The 20,299-nt window shown below is 55.7% G+C and overlaps 1 protein-coding gene across 4 annotated transcripts; it reads right to left on the reverse strand.

Moving 5' to 3' along the window:
* Nucleotides 1-658: 658 nt before the first annotated feature.
* On the reverse strand, nt 659-20,240 carry HSF1 (heat shock transcription factor 1). 4 transcript variants are annotated; one of them, XM_082601388.1, is made up of 14 exons: nt 20,113-20,240; nt 5,944-6,052; nt 5,501-5,637; nt 5,134-5,291; nt 3,756-3,831; nt 3,626-3,687; nt 3,442-3,538; nt 3,220-3,356; nt 2,870-3,139; nt 2,423-2,506; nt 1,579-1,684; nt 1,408-1,473; nt 1,260-1,329; nt 659-1,184 (listed from the first exon to the last, which is right to left on the reverse strand). In XM_082601388.1, the coding sequence occupies exons 1-14, from the start codon at nt 20,227-20,229 to the stop codon at nt 979-981; spliced, it is 1,695 nt and encodes a 564-aa protein (XP_082457514.1). In that variant the 5' UTR covers nt 20,230-20,240; the 3' UTR covers nt 659-978. The 4 variants fall into 4 exon arrangements, with proteins under 4 accessions (XP_082457514.1, XP_082457516.1, XP_082457515.1 ...); XM_082601389.1 differs by having other exon boundaries at nt 661-1,184; nt 5,134-5,258; XM_082601390.1 differs by lacking the exon at nt 2,423-2,506.
* Between the last annotated feature and the right edge of the window lie 59 nt (nt 20,241-20,299).

Consider the following 20,299-nt stretch of genomic DNA (forward strand, 5'->3'; position numbering starts at 1 on the left):
CTGGGTGCTGGTCTCAGAGCCATGCTGCCCCTGCCCCAGCCAGAAGCTGCTCAGCCCCACGTCCTCGCCGCCTCTGGGTCATGGTGGTGTTCTGGGGAGAAGAAGTCCACCTGGGGGTGCCCTTTGAGTCCAAGGGATTACAGGCCGCATCTCCCTGCCCCTGCCTCCTGGGCGGCTGCCAGGAGAATGGTGAGCAGCGCGTAAGCCAGGTGGGGCAGGACATCGGGTGGGCCGCTCTGGCCTGCCCCCTGTACTGCACGCACAGGCTCACCAGTGGCCGCCTGACCCAGGGGCAGGGCTGTGTTCCCACTCCCTCCCTCCTCTGCCAGACCCCGCACCTCCCTTTTGCCAAAGCCAGCCCGGCCCCTCGTGACATGAGCGCAGAGCAGAGGTGGCTCTGCTGGGCAGATACACAACGGCGCACCCACCTGTGTCCCACCTGCTGCAGACCTGGCAGTGGAGTTCCTAGGGGCCCTCTGACCCCTCCCCGGTCCTTTAATAAAGACTTCTGCGTGCACACGGCCCAGTGGAGCCAGGCAGGCTCAGGCTCAGGTGTGCTGTGACCATCTACCCTCCCTCTAGCCCCTTCTGAGACCCCTGTGCCCCTCCTCACCACCCCCCCACCCACCCCAGGACCCCCACGGGAGGAAACAGACAGGGAGGCCACACGCACAGCCCGTCGTTTATAGATCTCTGTCTCGTCTGTCCGTCTGTGTATAATGCGTGTATATCTCTACAGAAGGGGAAAGGGGGGACTCGCGTGTAAAAATCCAAAATACAATTCTATGAGCACCCGCGTACCGGTCAGTCCGAGTGTGGCCGTGAAGGCCCCAGCAGGCAGCTGCTCATGGGGCTGGGCCCTCGGTGCTGACTGGGGGCCATGCCCGCCCAGCCGGCCCGGTACTACTGAGACCAGCCCTGCACTGGGGGGTGGGGGGTGGGGGGGTGGGGCGCAGGCCGGCCCTCCTCCTGGGGCCTCTAGGAGACAGTGGGGTCCTTGGCTTTGGGGGGCTCAGAGCCCGTCAGCAGGGAGATGGTGGGGTCGTCTGCGTAGTCATCCCCCTCGGAGAAGTAGGAGCCCTCTCCCAGCTCGAAGAGCACCGGCAGGTCGCTGCCCCCCACGTCCACGGAGCCGGGGTCCAGCAGGAGCAGGGGCTGGGCTGTGTAGTGCACCAGCTGCTTTCCTGGGGCGGGGGGCATCGAGCAGGTCAGGGCGCTGGCGCGAGGTCACGGGGCGGGGGCGGGCACGTTCAGCTCACCTGAGTCAGGGCTGCTGCTCTCTGCTTCAAGAGGCCTGGGGGGCTCCTGGGGAGAGAGGAGCTCCTGGATCTGCTGGGGCGGAGGGAGTGTGGTGAGGGTTCCCGGATCCTCTCCCCCACCACCCCGCCACCCCCACGCCCTACGCACGCTGGCCAGGCTGCTGTCCAGGTCGGGCAGGCTCATGTCAGGCACTGTCACCGAAGGGCTGAACAACTGCAGGGAAGGGAGGGCGGTCAGGCGGTGCCTGTGAGCCAGGCGGGCAGGTGCGGGGCGGGGCTAGTGCGGAGTGGGCAGGTGTGGGGCGGGGCCGGGACTCACGTCCAGCAGGGTGCTGGTATCCACGCTGAAGCCGTGGCTCGTCAGCATGGTCTGCAGGTTGTCCAGGTTGGAGTCCATGGCATCCAGGTGGTCGCTGAGCTCGGTCCTGGCCAGAGGGAGGGAATCGGGTGAAGCGGCACCCTGGGCGTCCCCACCCAGGCGCCTTCCTGCCAGCGCTCACACCCACCTGCCAGAGAAGGGCTCCCCTCGGCCACCACCCACCCTGCTCGGGCTCACGGGAGGCCCTCCAAGGTAGGACCCCCCTGCGCTGCCAGCCCGGGCCCGGTGGGGCAGCGTGCACGCGGCCGGGATCCTTGGCCACGCCGGGGGAGTGGCTCAGGCCCCGCCGTCACCGGTCACCGTGAGGCCCCGTGAGGCCCCTGGCAGCATTTTAGGCTGGGCCAAGATGGCAGGAGGGCCAAGGAGGAGTTCAGTGCTCAGAATGGGGCGGGCGCCCAGATTTTCAGGCTCGATAAGGTTGGGCCTTTGCACCGGAAGACAGCAGGAGGCGGCGAGGGGCCGTGCTTGGCGTTGGGTGGGCCAGCCTCTCCCCCGGTGCCTGCCAGGAGAGACCGGGCCTGGCGGCTGCGAACAAAAAGGCCCTACCCTCTCCTTAGAGGAGGCCAGTCAGCACAACACCTGGGCCATCCTTTGTCAGTCAGCAACTCGGGGTGCTGGCTTGGGCCCCAGAGCCCGGGGGCCAGTCCCTGCCACAGAGGGCCCAGGGTGCCCGTTCACCAGGCAGGGCTGAGTGCTCCCAGCCGGGCTGGGGTCTGGTCCACGTCTGGGGAGGGGCCCGAGCTCTGGCAGAGCCCTCCTCCCTCCCCAGTGGGACAGCGCTAACCCTGGCTGGACTCGGCCATGTAGAGAGGAGGAGGGGCAGGGGAAGAGGCGGGCGACCCCAGACATCTGTGGAGCGCGAGCCAAACTGCAAGATAGAAAGACAAGAGCCCCCCGATTGCAGGTGGGGGCCGGGCAGACTCCCAGCCCCCACCCTCGCCTGCCCACCTCTGGGGCAGGACAGACACAGGGACCCAGCAGCCTGCTGCAGGAGAGGGCGGCCTGGCCACACGCCTGGGCTCCTGCGGTGGAAGGGCCGTGGGATCACCTGGTTGGCATCTGTCTCCCTCCCCAGCCCTGAGCTTTGTGCTCAGGGCCAGGTCCGCGAGCTCATCCCCAGCAAGCCCTCAGCCGCAGGCCTGAGGGCCGCCCGTGTCCAGCCCTGCGGACAGTCCTCGCCAGAGGCCCGGCCGTGCTTCCAGAGGCTGGCGGGTGAGCGGACGGCACTCACTTGTCCAGGCAGGCTACGCTGAGGCACTTCTCGGGGGCCGAGGCAGGCCGGGGCGAGGGGGGGCGGCCCCCGGCATCGGTGAGGGCCGGGGCCGAGGCGGCCGGCGCAGGCTCGCTCTCCCGCAGGATGGAATCAATGAGGGCGGTCGGGGACAGGGGCGTCTCCACCACGGAGGACGGCTGGCTGGGACTGGCATCCTCTGCCTGGGGGCTCCGAGGTGGGCTGGGGGGCTCCTCCTTGACTCGAACCGGGGGGCTGCCGGACAGGGGCCTGCACAGGGGGTGCACGTGTCAGCGGGCGCCTCCGCGAGCCCCACCCGCTCCCGCCTGCTGGGAAGGCGCCGCGCCCACCTCTCGGCTACGCTCCCGCCCGTGGAGGCCAAGGGGCTGCCGGGGGCCAGCTCGGTGATGTCGGAGATGATGGGTCCGGAGCTGGCAACAGCGTCTGGAGGGTAGAGGCTGGAGCCGCTATAGGCCGGGGACGGAGCCTGCCACCAGAGGGAGGTGACCACATGCAGCGCCTGCCGCCAACTCACGCCCCGCCCCGCGCGGCGCCCGCTGCTCGCTGCTCACCGAGTAGGGCCCCGGGCCGTGGATGTGCTCCAGGGAGTACTGCCGGCCGTACTTGGGCATGGAATGCGCGGAGCTGCTGTCGTTCAGCATCAGCGGGCTGCGGGGAGGGGTGGGTCAGCTGCGTCCCGGCCTCGGTGGTCCCCAGGACGCGGCCAACGGGAGGGGGGCATGGCTAGCGCCTCACATCTTTCTCTTCACTCCCAGGATCCGGTTCGACTGCACCAGCGAGATGAGGAACTGGATGAGCTGCAAGGGGAGAGGAGGTCAGCCTGGCTGCGGACAGGGACCCCGTGCCCTGCCGGCCGGCGTCGCACCTTGTTGACGACTTTCTGCTGCTGGGCGTGCTTCTGCCGCAGGCTGGCCACCTCCCGCCACAGGGCCTCGTTCTCACTGCAACAGACCAGGCGCCGTCGGGGGGCTGCGGGGAGCCCTGCGGACACTCCACCCAACCCGGGTAGAAGCAGGGCCGTGGGGGACTGCGTCTCACCACAAGCCCAGCTGCCGGGCCATCCCCACCCGAGCACAGGCTGTGGGACGGTCTGGGGGCCAGGCCAGGGCCCCGCCCCTCCTTGTGCTGTTGTGCTGCGAGGGGAGGATGCGCGGGGGTGCCGGGTGCGGGGGCAGCGGGGCTGTGGTGGAGACCTGGGCGGGGCCGGCTGGTGCGCCCCAGGATCTGGGCCGAGAGCCCCGGGGCTTTCTCGGTCACAGTCGAGGTGGCAGAGCCTTGAGGGCGGCCCCCCGCCTTGGCCGCCTCTCCCTAGACCGAGGCTGAGAACGGGAGGAGAGTCCAGGGGAAGGGGGCAGTACAGCTTGCAGGCCACAGGGTGGCATGTGGGAGGTTGTCCTGTGCCTTTAGGGGATCAGAGGTGGCCTCGAGGAGCAGAAAGGGCCACCTGAGCGGCCCACGGTCTGCCGCTCCAGGGGGCCAGCCCTGCTCAGCCCCCAGCATGTCTTGTTGACGTGCAAGAGACCCTCCTGGATTCACCCTGAGAGGTGTCCATGTCCTGGAGGCCAAGTTCACCTGGTCCCATCTCCAGGTATCAGCCAGCCAGGGGCTTCTGCTGGGCCCTGAAGTGAGTAGTCGGGGCCCAGGAGCATCCTCCATGGTCTGGGGGACAGGACAGCCAGCCCTCTGAGCAGCTTTGAGGCCACACCGAGATATGGACAGCCACCCCGGGCTGGGGTTCCTGAGGTCCCCAGGGCCCCAAGTACATGGGAGGAGACCTAAGCCAGCCTCCATAGGGGTCCTGGCTCGGGGGAGCCTAGAGCTGGTTCTGTGGTGGCCACACATGCCCCAGGGGCAGGGGTTCCAGGAAGAACCCAAAGTGTTTCCTGCTTCCCAGGCCTGAGGAGAGGCGACACCCGTGCTGAGTGATCCCAGGCGCTCGCTCAGGGGTTGAGTGAGGAGCCCAAGGGCGTGGCCGCTGCCCCGGGCCCAGCTCTGCTTGCTGCCATGGGAACCGGGTCCAACCCCACCTTCTGGAAATGAGTTCAACCTGGCAGGGTGGGAGGCTGTGCAAGCCTGGACCTAGTTCTGTCTGGAGAGCGGAAGGCCTGAAGCGTCTGTCTCGGAGCCTGCGGGGCAGGACTGGGGGGAGAGGCCCGCCGCTGGCGCCCCTCCCCCTCCTCTGCTTGCCCCCCAGGAGGCCTCTTGGTCCCGGCACCTCCCCTGCCCGGCGCCCCAGCACCTACTGCTTCATGGCCAGCAGCTTGGAGTCCATGCTCTCCTGCTTCCCCTTCATCAGCTGCACGTCGGTCAGCAGCTTGGTGACACTGTCCTGGTGAATCTTTATGTCCTCGCTCCTCAGGGTGGACACCTGGGTCCCCAGGGGAGCAGTCACTGAGATGGCCTGGTGGGGGGGCGGGATACAGCAGAAAGGGCCAAGGGGCTGCCGGTCTGGAGGGGCCTTCGCTATGGGGGCTGATGGAGGAGGGGCTGCCAGCAGGAAGAGGGCTCGGTGCAGCCAGGCCAGGCCAGCAGGACAGGGGGTGGATGCTGCTCCTGCTGACGGCCTGGAGCGAGGTCCAAGGATGTGGGGGAGGGAGGAGGGCTACTCACACTGGTCACTTTCCTCTTGATGTTCTCCAGGAGCTGCTCCTGGCCGCGCAGGAAGCACGGGTGCTGAAACTCAGTGTCGTCCCTCTCCGGCTTGACCAGGCCGCCCTGCTCAATGTGCACCACCTTCCGGAAGCCATCTGCACGCGACGGGGTGGGGCAGTGCTGCCTCAGGGCTGGGAACCCAGCCCCTCACTCCAGCACGGCCACCGCCCCGCTGGAGGACGAGGGAGGCTGGGGGAGTGGGGAAATGCCCAGCACTGCCCTCTTGGGAGCCCTGCCTGAGGTGGCTGGGTGGTCTCGGTCTCAGGGAGACTCCACACCCCCCACGACACCCCCTCCCCTTGCAGGTGCGCTGGCTCCGGGCCATGCCCCTGGCTACCCAGGGGTCGGAGCCTGGGGGCTGCACCAGGCCAGCGAGCGGGGCCCCGGGGCAGTGCACTCACACATGTTGAGCTGCCGCACAAAGCTGGCCATGTTGCTGTGCTTGAAGTACTTGGGCAGCACCTCCTTGGCGAACTGGCCCTGGTCCAGCACGTGGAAGCTGTTCCCACCCTGCCAGGAGACGCGGGGGTCACGCAGCAGCCTCCGTGCGAGGGCTGTGCCCCCACCCAGGGTGGAGGTCGCCCTGGGACCCAGCACCCTTGCTGAGGCCCGCTCCCCCGGGCTGCAGAGGGCCATTCAGGAAGCACCTCAGAGCACTGCAGGCCCCTTCCTCAGGGGGCCTCGTGCTAGCTTTAATCAGCAAATTTCCCTTAATAACAGCCAAGACCCCAAACGGAGGCAGCCAAGAAAACGGGAACCTGATTTCAGTTACTCTGGAGGAAAACAACAGTCATGTTCAGAAACGCAGCTTTTTCTTTTGGCAACAGAGACAAAAAACAGAGATGAAAAAAACTGCTACGTTGGGCTTCCCTGGTGGCGCAGTGGTTGAGAGTCCGCCTGCCGATGCAGGGGACACGGGCTCGTGCCCCGGTCCGGGAGGATCCCACATGCCGTGGAGCGGCTGGGCCCGTGAGCCATGGCCGCTGAGTCTGTGCATCCGGAGCCTGTGCTCCGCGACGGGAGAGGCCACAACAGTGAGAGGCCCACGTACCGCAAAAAAAAAAACCAAAAAACAAAACTGCTACACTGCTCTTCCATTTCTTTCCTGCCCTCAGTCCAAAAGCTACTGGGAGGGCGACAAGGCAGCCCTCTGTGCTGGCAGGGCCCGGGAGCGGGCGCAGTCCTCCCCTGGGATGAGGGACAGGGAAGAGCCGGAAGATCCCCGTGGCAGTGAGCAGGACGGAGCAACGCTTCTTAACACGGACAAAGACGTGACAATAAACAGATGTAAGTGTGAGGTGAGGAGAAATGGTGGAAGAGAGACCTCTAAAGCTTTTTTCCTCCAAAGAAGCAATAAGAAAACTAGCAAAAAATGTTTAGTCAACTTCTTCAGAACCCTGAAGCTCACCCAAAGGACTGCAGCAACATGGGGAGAATTTATTCAAGACATGGTTGAATCTCAGTAAGATCAGTGAGCTGTGGCATTCAAACTCGCCCTGTTCCCACCTCCTTTCCCGTAGCTGTGAAAACCAACAGCTGAAATTGTGGGGGAACCAGCATTCTGGCAGCCACAGGGTGAGAATGGGGCTGGGGCTCCATTCAAGGCCTGTATGGCAACTCCCTGGAAGGTTCCACTTGCAAGGCTGTTTTTGTTTGATTTGACTGGAAGCTCTCTTAGTATAAAAAGCCTTTCCCTAGGGATGTTTGTTGAAAACATCTAGAGGCAATTAATTTTAAAACTTGTGGCTGCCTAAGACAGTGGATAGCAGACGGGGAAAAACAAGCTAACCAGAAAACTTAAAAGGAAGAGCTGGGGAATGAGATATCAAGAGGAGCTTTGCAAAGCTCCAAAATATTCCAGGGGATCTAGAAGTCACATGCACATGTAGAGCTGTGTGCACGCCTGAGAGGGACCTGAGAAGGCCCTCTCATCTCTGGCTGACTGAGGCTCTGCATAAGCAGGAAGTGGAGGAGAAAGTCAAGGTGTCAGCTACCCGGCTGGGAGGTGAAGTCACGCCCAGCACATACAGAGTCCCCTGCAGAGGCTGGGAGGGTTACTGTCTCCAGGCATTGAAGGACATTCCTGCTCCCTTTACTCCCTGACCAATGAGCTAACTGGGCAGAGAACTCAGTGACCACACACAACAAAGAACACAAACTGCCCAGAATTAGTTCAGAAAAGTCACTAAACAAACAAACAGCAATGACAAGAAACAGCGACAAACCCTGGCAAGCGTAGAAAATCTGATACTGAGTTTAACAGATGCCACATTATATTAATGGAAAGTCCAACATTCAACAAAAAATTACGAAATATGCAAAGAAACAAGGTATGATCCATACGTGGGAAAAAAGCAACCGAAAGAAACTGTCCCTAAGGAAGCTCAGATGTTGGACTTACTAGACAAAGACTTTAAAATCAGGTATTTGAAATATGTTTGAAGAACAAAACAAAATGGCATCTAAAGAAATAAAGGAAAGCATAAGAATGATATCTCTTAGAACAAAGAATAACAATAAAGATAGAAGTTATAAATATGAACAACAAAAAAATCCTGGAGTTGAAAAGTGTAACAACTCAGATTTAAAATTCACTGGAGGGGGCTTCCCTGGTGGCGCAGTGGTTAAGAGTCCGCCTGCCGATGCAGGGGACACGGGTTCGTGCCCCGGTCCAGGAAGATCCCACATGCCGCGGAGCGGCTGGGCCCGTGAGCCATGGCTGCTGAGCCTGTGCGTCTGGAGCCTGTGCTCCGCAACGGGAGAGGCCACAACAGTGAGAGGCCCGCATACCGAAAATAAAATAAAATAAAATAAAATTCACTGGAGGCTCAAGAGCAGATCCAAGCAGGAATAAGAAAGAATCAGCAAACGTAAAGGAAGATATTCAACTGAGATTACCTAGGCTGAGAGACAGAAAGAGAAAAGAATGAAGAAAGTGAACAGGGCTCAGAGGCAATGTGGTACACCACCAAAGACCAACATATGCATAAAGGAGAGGAGAAAAAGGGACAGAAAGAATATCTGAAGAAATAATGGCAGAAAACTTCCCAAATTTCATGAAAAATATCCAAGAAGCTAAACAAATTCCAAGGATAAACTCAAAGAGATTCACATCTAGATATCCATAATCAAACTGAAGAAAGCAAAAGACCAAGGAAGAATCTTGAAAGCAGTAAGAGATAATAGACCCATCATATACAAGGAATCCCTAATAACAGCTAATTTGTCATCAGAAACCATGCAGGCCAGAAGCCAGTGGGATGACATACCAAAAGTGCTGAAAGAAAAAAACCTGTCAGCCAAGAATTCTATATCCAGCAAAACTATCCTTTGAAAATAAAGGCAAGGTTTCTCTGTCTGGGAAGGCAGCTAAGGAGATCCAGTGAACCACTCCAAGGAGAAAAAAAATGAAGCTTATTTAAGTCATCTAAAGTCTCTGGAAATTGTCCTAAAGGCATATAACAAATGAAGAAACATTTATTCAAGAAAACCTAAAACTCAGTAGGAACAGAGTCTGTAGCATTTTAGCCATAACTTACTCCCTCCTCCTCACACCAGTTCACCTGGATTGATGTGACACTCTGGGAGGCTATGGCCTAGAGGTGGGGATTCCTCTCCCCTCAGTTTACAACCAAGGCTTTCTGTGTCTTACTGAGGGGCAGGCCACCAGCATTTCTCATCTTGTCCAGCTTGAAGGTGAAGAGGCTAAATTCCTGGTGACTGCAGCCAAGAGGCTGAGGGCCCTCTTCCCCATCTTGCCCCCACCTATAGAATGGAGGCTCTACCCCAGGCGTGGCAGGCTGAGAATACTGGGGCTTCAATTACCCTCACCCCAGTTAGCCTTTAATTTCTTTTTCTTGTCTTAATGTACTGGGTAGGACTTCCAGTACACTATTAGCCAGAACTGGTGAAAACAGACTTTGTGCTTTGTTCTGATCTTATGAGCAAAGCATTCAGTGTCTTACCATTATGTATGATATTAGGTGTAGGATTTTTTTGTGTGTGTTCTGTTTTTTTCTAAAGATCCTTTTGTATCAAGCTGAGGAAAGTCCCTGCTAGCCCTGGTTTTCCTAGTTTCCTGAGGGATTTTTTTTTTATTATCACGAACGTCAAATTTTGTCAAATGCTTTTTTTGAATCAAATAATATGATCATGTGGTTTCTCTTCTTTAGATTGTTAACATGGTGGATTATATTGATTTAAAAATCTTGAACCATCCTTGCATTCCTGGGATAAGTCCCACTTGTTGTGACATTATTCTTTTTATGTACTGTCAAATTTGATTTGCTAAAATTTTATAGAAGACATTATGAAGGATATTGGTCTGCAATTTTCTTGGACTGTTTTTGTCTAATCATTTGGGCCTGAAAATTCTTTTTAGGAAGGTTTATGACTAGGAATTCTATTTCTTTAATGGACTCAGGACCACTAATAGTTATGTTTCACCTTGGGTGAGTTTTGGCCGTTTGTGCTTTTCAAGGAATTGGTCCATTTTATCAACTTTACATGCATAGAGTTGTTTGTAGTACTTCCTTATTATCCCCTTACCACCTGTGGCGTCTGTAGTGATATATCCTCTGTGATTCCTGATATTAGTAATTTACCTTTTTTCTTCTGTCAGTCATTCCACAAGTTACCAATCTCAATCTTTTGAAAGATTCAGCTTTTGAATTCATTTATCATGTTTTACTGTTTTCAATTTCATTGATTTTTGTTGTCTTTATTATTTCCTTCCTTCTGCTTGCTTTGGGCTTATTTTGCTGTTTTTTACTTTAACGTGGAAGCTCAGAAGCCATTCTTATTTCCCTTTTAGCACTGCTTTATGTGGATCTCACACATTTTCAGACAGGAAGAGTTTGGTGGACTGCTGGGGAATGTCTGTAGCACAGATGGATATCCTGTCAGATGGAAAATGAGGAAAGAAAACACTCCTCTGGAGGCTGCACTCTTGCGAGTCTTGATGGTGGCATCTGCAGGCTGCCACTGTGCCTCAGTCTCCCCATGTGGCATCTACCATTCACCCACACGACCTCAAGCACATCCTGTCTCACCCTAGGCCAGACTGCTTGCTGAGCTCTACCCTTGCTGACTGATTGGGTGTCTCCACCTGGCTGGCCGTCTGGGATGTACCTCCATATCTCTGAAAAGGAACCTATAATCTATATACAGTTTACCATTTTAAATGAACAACTCTCCATTTCTGACACACAGCTATTTACTCGCACAGGCGAGGAACAGAGAACATTTCCATCTACCCCCCAAATCACCCCTACGTCCCCTTGCCGTCAACCCCCTCCCTCATCCCCAGGCAACCACTGATCTTTTGTCCCCATAGTTTTGCCTTTTCTGGAATGTCATGTAAGTGGAATCACAGGGTATGTAGCCTTTCACTTAGCATAATGCCTTTGAGATGCAGCCATAGTCTTGCAAGGGTAAGCTGTTTGTTCCTCTTAAATGCTGAGTAGTATTCCATTGTAGGGATGTCCCAGAGTTTGTCTTCCACTCACCAGTTAACGGACATTTGGGTTGTGTCCTGTCTTTGGCTATTATAACTAAGTGCTACGAACATTTGTGTCCTGGTTTTTTCCTTCTAGAAGTTATACAGTTTTAGCTCTTATATTTCAATCTATTTAATTTTTGTATATAGTATTAAACACAGGACAGGCTCACATTTGTGCTTGTGGAAGTCCAATTATTCCAGCACCATTTGTTGAAAAGACAGTTCTTCCTCCATTGAATTACAGTGGCATCTTTGTCAAAAATCAAACCTTGAATGGGTGGGCCTACTTCTGGACTCTCTAGTCTGTTCCACTTATTTGTATGTTTACAGTTATGCCAATATCACTCAGTATTGATTATTATAGCTTTACAGTATGTCTTGATATCGGATAGTGTGAGTCTTCCAACTTTGTTCTCCTTAAAAAAAAAAAAAAGGTTGACTATTCTCTGTCCTTTGCTTTTTCATATAAACTGAAGGTTACTGCACACAAAAATTTCTGCTTGGATTTCACTGGGATTGTGTGGAATCTACTTACGTCTTTTTCTCAGCCATGTTTTATAGTTTTCAATGAATAAATTACACATGTATATATGTGTATGTGTGTGTGTGTGTATATACATACACACATTTTGCAAGATTTACCCCATGATAACTAGCCTACAGATGGCCTCCAAGGATCCCCACCTCCAGGAGTCCACAGCTTGTGCTGTCCCATTCCATGATCTACCAGGAATGTTCTCTATGACCAACAGCATCCAGCAGACATGATGGTATCTGAGAACACATTACAAGCCCACCTTGGGCTCTTGCTCTCTCAGATTGCTTGCCCTGGGAGAGGCAAGGTGACATGCTGAAAGCAGCCCTAAGGAGAGGTCCACAGGGTGAGGAACTGAGGCTGCCAGCACCCAGCTGAGTCTTTTTTTTTTTTTTTAAGATTTTTTTGATGTGGACCATTTTCAAGGTCTTTATTGACTTTGTTACAGTATTAATTCTGTTTTATCTTTTGTTTTTTTGGCTGAGAGGCATGTGGGACCTTGACTCTCCGACCAGGGATCGAACCCGCACCCCCTGCATTGGAAGGCGAAGTCTTAACCACTGGACCACCAGGAAAGTCCCCCCAGCTGAGTCTTGAGATGACTGCACCCTCACAAGAGATCCTGAGGCAGCCAGCTCATGGCTCTCAGACACTGGGAGATAACAAGGGTTTGTTGTTTTAGGCAGTTAGTTTGGAGGCGACTGGTTACACAGCCACAGATAATACAACCAGTAAGTGTTCTGTGGTTTTTGTAGCACTGTAAATATTTCCATTTTCAACAGTTCGTTACTGGTACATAGAAATATATTCCATTTCTGTATATTGGCCTTGAATCCTGTGGCCTCACTAAACTCATTCATTAGTTCTAATAACTTTTCTGTAGATTCTTTGGGATTTGCTAAGTAAACAATAATGTTTTCTATGAATAGAGAGTTTTATTTCTTGCACTTCAATCTTGCTGTCTTTTATTTATGTATTTGCCATATTGCCTGAGCAGGGCATCCAATACATATTAAGGAAAAGCAGTAAAAGCAGACATCCTTGCCTTCTTTTCCAGCCTTGGGGAAAGTATTCAGTTTTTCACCATTAAGTATAATGTTAGCAGTAGGGTTTTTTTGGTACAAGCTTTTTATGAGATCGATGAATTTCCCTTCCTAGTTTGCTGAGCTTTAAAAAAAAATTTATGTATTTATTTATTTTTGGCTGCATTGGGTCTTCGTTGCTGCATGCGGACTTTCTCTAGTTGTGGCGAGTGAGGGCTACTCTTCGTTGTGCTGCGTGGGATTCTCATTGTGGTGGCTTCTCTTGTTGCGGAGCACGGGCTCTAGGCACGCGGGCTTCAGTAGTTGTGGCTCGCGGGCTCTAGAGCGCAGGCTCAGTAGTTGTGGCACACGGACTTAGCTGCTCTGCAGCATGTGGGATCTTCCCAGATCAGGGATCGAACCCATGTCCCCTGCACTGGCAGGTGGATTCTTAACCACTGAGCCACTCAGGGAAGTCCCTTGCTGAGTTTTTATCATGAAATGGATATTGAATTTTGTCAAATGCTTCTTCTGCCTCTGTTGAGAAGATCGTGTGGCTTTTCTTCCCCATTCTGTTGATGTGGTGAGTTACACTAGGTCTTGAGTGTTGACCCGACTTCCGCCTACAGGGCCCCTTCCAGTCCCAGGCCTCATGCTGTCTCTGATCGGAAGTCAGTCTCATTCTTATCCTATTCTTCCATGTGCAATTTCCTTTCTTTTTCTGGCTGCTTTTAAGATTTTCCCTTCACCACTTGTTTTCAGCAATTTGATTGTGATGTGCATTGGTTATCGTTTTTTTGTGCTTTATCTTCCTTGGGAATCATTGAAATTCTTGGATCTGTGGGTTTACAGCTTTCAAAGAAAAAAAAAACTGGGGAAAATTTCAACCAGTATTTCTAAAATTCTCATTCCTCCTTTACTCTGGAACTTAAATTGTGTGTCAGACCACGGACATTATCCCCATAAGGCTCTGCTCACTTTTTTAAGTCTTTTTTTCCTCTCTGTGGTCACCGTGCATAGTTTCTTTTGCTAGTGTTCAGTGATCTTTTCTTCTGCAGTTTCTAATCTGCTGTTTAATCCCCTCCAGTAACTTATAAAAACAAGCTTTAAATTTTAGAAAGTTAGATTTACAGAAAAGCTAGACAGTACAGAGTTCCCATATATCCCACGCCCAGTTTCCCTATTATTAACACCCTGCATTAGTGCGTATGCCACAAGTAACGAATCAATATATTGGTAGTTTATTTTTAACCAAAGTCCCCGTTTTGTTCAGATTTCCTTAGTTTTTACCTAATAGGTCTTTCCATTCCGGGACATCATCCGAGACATTACATCACATTCACGTCTCCTTACGTCATTCTTGACAGTCTCAGACTTTCCTGGTTCCTGATGCCCTTGACAGTTTTGAGGAGGACTAGGCTGGTATTGTGTAGAATGTTGCTCAACTTGGATTCGTCTGATGTTTTTCCCTCATGATGAGTTGGGGTTACGTGAAGTTTTTGGAGAGGAAGACCACAGAGGTGGCTTGCACTGCCCATCACAGCACATCAGGGCACACCCATCAACGTGACTCATCACTGCTGGCGGAGGCCTGTCAGGTGTCTCCACCGTACAGTCTCTCCCCCCACCCCCTCCTGTACTCCTCAGAAGGAAGTCTGTGTGCAGCCAACACTGAAGGGTAGGAATTACGTGTCACCTCTTTGAAGGGAGTCAACAGAAATAATTTGGAATTCTTCCGCGTGGGACACTTGTTCTGGAGATATTCTGTTCAATTTCCTTCCTTTTTATATCTTCCATTTCTCTGTCTTAATGTTTTCTCTCTACTTCTTTGAGCACACAGAGAATCTTAATAACTCTTTTAATGTCCTTGCTCGCCACTTCCATCACACCTGGATCTGTTACTATGACTCTTCCCTTCTTTGTCACAGGTCACATTCTCATGCCAAGTGGATCATCTATTAGTTTTGACCAGATCCTGGAAGAAGAATTTTACTACGCTGTGTCTGACTTTAGTTGTCTTCCTCTCAAGAGCACTGCACCCTCAGTTCTGCAGGAAAGGATCAGCCTGATCCTTTTGTGTGTGTGTGTGTGGTACGCGGGCCTCTCACCGCTGTGGCCTCTCCCGTTGCGGAGCACAGGCTCCAGACACACAGGCCCAGTGGCCATGGCTCATGGGCCCAGCTGCTCCGCGGCATGTGGGATCCTCCCGGACTGGGGCATGAACCCGTGTCCCCTGCATCAGCAGGCTGACTCCCAACCACTGCGCCACCAGGGAAGCCCAGCCTGATCCTTTTAAGGCTTGTTTTCAAGCTTGTTTACACTGCATTTGGGTAGCCTTTTCTCTGGGGCTAATCCAGCCTCACTTTCAAGCCGTGGCTGTTCTGAGGTCCGTGAAAGGCTCTGTATGTTAGAGTGGTCTCTCCACTCTGGCTGTGAGGAATCGGATGACTCGACCAACTCTAGGTGAGCCTGGTGATCGCTCCCCACACGGCTCCTCAGTGGCTGTTCTTTCGCTGGAAGTTCTCGGGCGGCTTCCCAGGCTCCCCACATGGATGGGCAAAGCAGCACTTGACCAAGATCCGCAGGGGCTCACGTGCAGCTCCTCCTCTCTGGTACCAGGTCTTGCAAATTCTGGCTGTCTCAGTTTCTCCAAAGGCCAGGCTCTCAGAGTCTGATCACTGCCTCCAGACAGAAAGCCTATAGGCAGCTGGAGGGCTCACCGGTCCTCCCTGTTTAACTAACCTGAACACTGCTGGTGGGTTGAGTCCATGTTGAATGTGTCCTGCCAGCCTGACCTTAAGGCCTTTTAGAAGGCTGAGAGGGCCTTCTGGTGAGTCCATCGCAGAACCCAACATCTCCTCCTCCTCTGCTGACCACGTGCCATTCCTGCAGGAAGTCTTGGCTTACCCTTGGATATAACGGAAACCAGTGATGGGAAATACGGCAGGACCAGGGAGAAGCTGTTGCCCAGCTGCTGGCTGGCGAGCAATGCCCTTGCCCCTGAGGTGCAGTTCTTAGTAAATATCAAGTCTTACTGTAAATTCAGAGTCTGTGGCCCTATTTCCTACACAACTGTGAACAACTTGAAACGTATACAAAGTTTTGCACGTAAGCACATTTTTACAGAGGGAGGATCTCTGTCTCTGAATATCTTCCCAAAGCGCCCACAGCTCAACAGGATTAGCATCCATGGTAATTCCATGAGAGGCCTACCTGTACTTTTCAAGTATATTCCCAGAAGAAAAGGCCCGTTTTAGTCCCCCAGCCAAAGAGACTGGTGTGTGTGATGTGCTCGGGGAGCAGTGGGCATGCAGCTGGCACCCACGTGCAGTGTGAGCACTAGAGCCGCGTGGACGCGGCAGCAGAGAAACGCAGCCTGGCGGGGGGACATGGGAGGCACAAGGTGGGGTGCAGAGGGGAGCTCGCTTTCGGTCCCCTCCCCGGCCTTCGTCTTGTCCTCAACCGAGAAGAGGACCATCTGCACTGTCCTCATGTCATTTTCTTACTTCTGCTCAGGGTCGCAGCACAGGCCCCATGACCAGAGCCTCCCCACTCACGTCCAGCCGCCAGCCCCGTGCTTGGGTCTCCAGGCCCAGCTGAACATCTGCACACAGGTGACTTTTGACTCAGTAACTGCCTGGGCCCTCCCAGTGGGAGGAGACTGTGGGGCCGCTGCCAGCACCTCCAGAATCGGGAAACATTCAGGGAGCCGGCCTCCCTCCTTCCACAGCCTGCGAAGCCAGCCCTGCGAGCCCTGCAGATCTCCAGGAAACCCTGCAGCCAAAGGTGCAGCTCTGGGGTCTTTAGCCCGGCGCCTGTGGTATCTGACAGGAGCTGACCGCTCATTCCAAGGCGGGTCCTATGGACCCTGCTGACCCCTCTCCGGTCCTTTAATAAAGACTTCTGCGTGCACACGGCCCAGTGGAACCAGGTAGGCTCAGGTTCAGGTGTGCTGTGCCCATCTACCCTCCCTCCAGCCCCTTCTGAGACCCCTGTGCCCCTCCTCACCAGCCCCTGCCCACCCCAGGACCGTGAAGGGAGGAAAGAGACAGGAGGCCACACACACGGCCCGCCGTTTATAGATCTCTGCCTGTCTCGTCCATCCATCCATCCATCCATCTATACGCATACCTATATATCTCTACGGAAGGGGAAAGGGGGGATTCTCGTGTGAAAACACAAACTACAATTTTATGAGCACCAAGTACTGGTTAGTCCGAGTGTGGCTGGGGTCAAGCTAAGAAAGCAGGTAGGGATTTCCCTGGTGGCGCAGTGGTTAAGAATCCACCTGCCAATGCAGGGGACACAGATTCGAGCCCTGGTCCGGTAGGATCCCACATGCTGCGGAGCAACTAAACCCGTGCACCACAACTACTGAGCCTGCGCTCTAGAGCCCGCGAGCCACAGCTACTGAAGCCCACGTGCCTAGAGCCTATGCTCCCTAACAAGAGAAGCCACCACAATGAGAAGCCCGCGCACCGCAACAGAGTAGCCCCTGCTCGCCACAACTAGAGAAAGCCTGCACGCAGCAACGAAGACCCAAGGCAGCCAAAAATAAATAAATAAATAAATAAATAAATTTATTTTGTTTTTTTAAAAAAAGAAAGCAAGCAGGTGGGGTGGAGCTGGAGCCTGGACCCCACAGGTGGAGGCCTCACGTTGCCCTCTACCCGGGAGACGCAGAGTGTGGCGAGGGCAGGCGTGAGCCAGAGCTGGACGCCTCTGGCTCCAGAGGTGAGCGAGAGACTGTGGACTTCGGGTCCTGCTCAGCCATCCCCCAGCTCTTCGTCTGTTTCCTGATGTCTCTGGGACTCAGTTCCCGTGTCTCTAAAAGGCCGGCTGTCACCTCCACGTGGGGCTGTGGAAGGAGGGGAACCGATACCCGAGGGGCTGGGCCTCCTGCTGCGCAGAGGGACTGGGTAGGGACAGCCATGTCCTGTTTGGCAGGTGCAGGGGGCTCCAGGAGCCTCCAGGCCCCCAGCGCCCCTCACAGCCTGCACCGGGTGCACCTCCGCCCTTTCGGGGCCACTGCCCATCCCTGAGGGCGGGGCGGAGGGCCTGCTGGGGCCCACTTGGCTCCCGGGCCGGGAGGAGGGGCAGCCCTGCCTGTCGTGGGAGCCCCGAAAACGGTCCCTGGCCAGCTCGGACTGGCGAGGTGCGACCAGGACCCTCCTCGAAGGGTCGGTCTCACAGGGAGCTGGCGACCTGACTGCAGGGACTGCTTTCCAGCCAGTCCCTCCAGTGTGACCCTCTGACCGCTGGTGCTCACATGGGCCATCCTAGGCGAAAAAGGCCCTCGCTCTTAGGGCCTCGAAGTGCCTGCAGCCTAAAAAGAAGAGCCTCCTTCACCTATGCACTCCCTCCCCCCATCCCTGTCCCGTGGGAGTGGGGTCAGGAGAGCCGCTGCATTCGCCAGCTTCCCTCCCGAGGGCGGCGGGGCCTCGGGTCCTGCAGGGCAGCCCCGGCCTATTCAGCAGTGGCTCCACACCAAGCACATCGGTAACTGGCAGGGGTTCTGGAAGCGGGGGAGCCAACATGACTCTCTGGGCAGCGACCTGCTGGCCGTCCCCTGGGCTGTGCAGAGAACGCACAACACTGCCGGACTGGCCCCCCGGCCAGAGTTTCTGGGGCCGGAAGCCACCCCTCACCCCCACCCCCATTACTCAGCCTTGAGGGTCAGCCACCCCACCACCGCCTTTCCCTGGTCCCCCGGGTCAAACGCTGGGAGGGTCCTCTTGGCAGAATGGGGAGAAAACTTCCAGCACAAGCGGGAAGGCACCGAGAGCACAGATGCCAGAACCTCCCAAGGTCTCTGGAAGCTGGACTTTGGGCTGCAAGTCTGCAGAAGTCTCCATGAGGACTTTTTGACAGAGGCCCGGGGCTTGTGTGGGCATCACTGAGGCCTCAGGCAGGGGGCTGTCTCCTTTCTCGGGGCTGGGCAGCTCTGCAGCCCCTGCCCAACTCAGAAAAGGGCTCCGTTTCTGTCCTGCCTGGCAGTGCCAGCCCGCCCACTGCCTCCTGCACCAAGCACACCCTGCTCGGCCTGTGGACAGACCAGGGGGGCTCAAATGCGCAGGCTCCAGCCAGCACCCCTCGACCCCCGGGGAGAAAGTGCCAGCAGGGCCGGCGGATGGTGCAGCCGCTGTGAACGAGGCTGTCTCAGGCTTGACGGTTCCCGCTTTCCTGCTCCAAGGCCTTGCCCAGAGCACAGGCAGTGGGACCTGGAGAACCCGCTGGTGGGGCTTTGCTCGCTGCCTCACGATCTTTAAGCAGAAGCAGTGAGCAGGTCAAAGGTGGGGCGATCACCCCAGTAGGACTAAGCTCGGAACATCCCAAAAGGTCTCTGATGCCCCTCCCCAAACCGGGTAAGAGTGCTGCCTGGGAGTTAAGGGAAAGGGGAAAGAGGAAGAAGGAAGGATAATGACAGAAACATGGGGTCATTTCCTTGGGTCTGCGAAGTTCAAGGCCTGCAACGAAGGGATGGTGGTAACAGGACAGGCTGCAGGAGAGCACGGCCCCCGCCATTACGGAGACAAGCAGTGGGAATGGAGCGCGCCACACGGATGTGTTACTTGGACCAACACAAAGTGTCCCCCACAAGGACGCTGCAGGATTTCTAGTCTCTTTACTCCCTCTCCCCCTCTCGAGGCAGCGCTTCCGCAAACAGACAGCCCAGGAACGAGAGGACCCAGCCTCCAGTTCTGGGCTCGCTTCAGCCCTGACTGGTCTTCGTTCCTAAGGGCTTAAGACTGTGAAAGAGGAGTACTTAGGAGAGTCTGAGAAAGCCAGCGTCCGAGCCCTCAGGACAGCAAGCCCGTCTGGAGGCGCCCAGAGGCTCCGCAGCCCAGGGCGGCCTAGGCCACCCATCTGCCGGCCCTGAGCTATGGCTCCGGCCTTCCCCGGACACGACGTCACAGCCCGGACGTGAATGGCAGACTCTCAGCCGCAACTCCAGACAGTCTCTGCTGTACCTCTGCAAGCCCGAACTGTCCGGTCTGCAGGGTAAGACCACGGAAACGAGCCTGCTGCCAGGCAACTGGAGGCAGGGACGCGACTGAAGACGTCCCGAGAGGAACGAAAAACAAAGTCGCTCTTGGGAAACCCGGCTCTGGTCTCCGGACACGGGCTCGAGACCCACCGGAACTTTATGACGTTTTGCTTTCTGTTTTCGCTCCTTTTCCTTTTCCACTAGAGTAACTCCCTCCAATTCCTGCGCCAAGTCCTGATTTCTTCCCAAAGGCTGCCGACCCCACCACCCTGGTAACTCATCTGAGAAGCTACGGGGGCCACCTGGGCACAACGCTCACCAGCGAAACTGGGCGCTGCCCTAAGGCCAGACGCGCTTCCGCAGTTGTCCCGCACATAGCCGGCGCGAGACCGAGGAGGAGAGGCCCTTCCTGCCCAGCCCAGGGGAGCGCGCGGCAGGAGAGACGAGGGGCGGCCTCGGACGCTCTTTCCCGACGCCCTGCTGCCCGCCCCCCAAAACCCCGGGCCGGCGCGCCCAGCCCCTCACCGGGCTCCAGCAGATAAGCGCGTCCGTGTCCGGGTCGCTCACGAGGGTCCACAGCTTGGTCAGGAAGGCCGGGACGTTGCTGGGCCCCGCCGCGCCCGGGCCCACGGGCAGATCCATAGCGGGCGAGGCGGGAGAAACGGAGGTAGCGATCGCGAGGAAGGGCTGAGGGCCGGGCTAGCGCCGCCGC

This window comes from Mesoplodon mirus (genome assembly GCF_964341445.2).
Source record: "Mesoplodon mirus genome assembly, chromosome: 16".
Lineage (NCBI taxonomy): Eukaryota > Metazoa > Chordata > Mammalia > Artiodactyla > Ziphiidae > Mesoplodon > Mesoplodon mirus.

What these genes read in the sequence shown, in the direction of transcription:
- HSF1 (XM_082601388.1), bottom strand. Translation starts at nt 20,229, where the DNA reads ATGGATCTGCCCGTGGGCCCGGGCGCGGCGGGGCCCAGCAACGTCCCG. An exon ending in TGTGCGGCAGCTCAACATGT is followed by an intron (nt 5,638 to 5,943) that starts GTGAGTGCACTG and finishes CGTCGCGTGCAG; the next exon opens with ATGGCTTCCGGAAGGTGGTG. An exon ending in GGCGGGAGCGTAGCCGAGAG is followed by an intron (nt 3,140 to 3,219) that starts GTGGGCGCGGCG and finishes CCCCCTGTGCAG; the next exon opens with GCCCCTGTCCGGCAGCCCCC.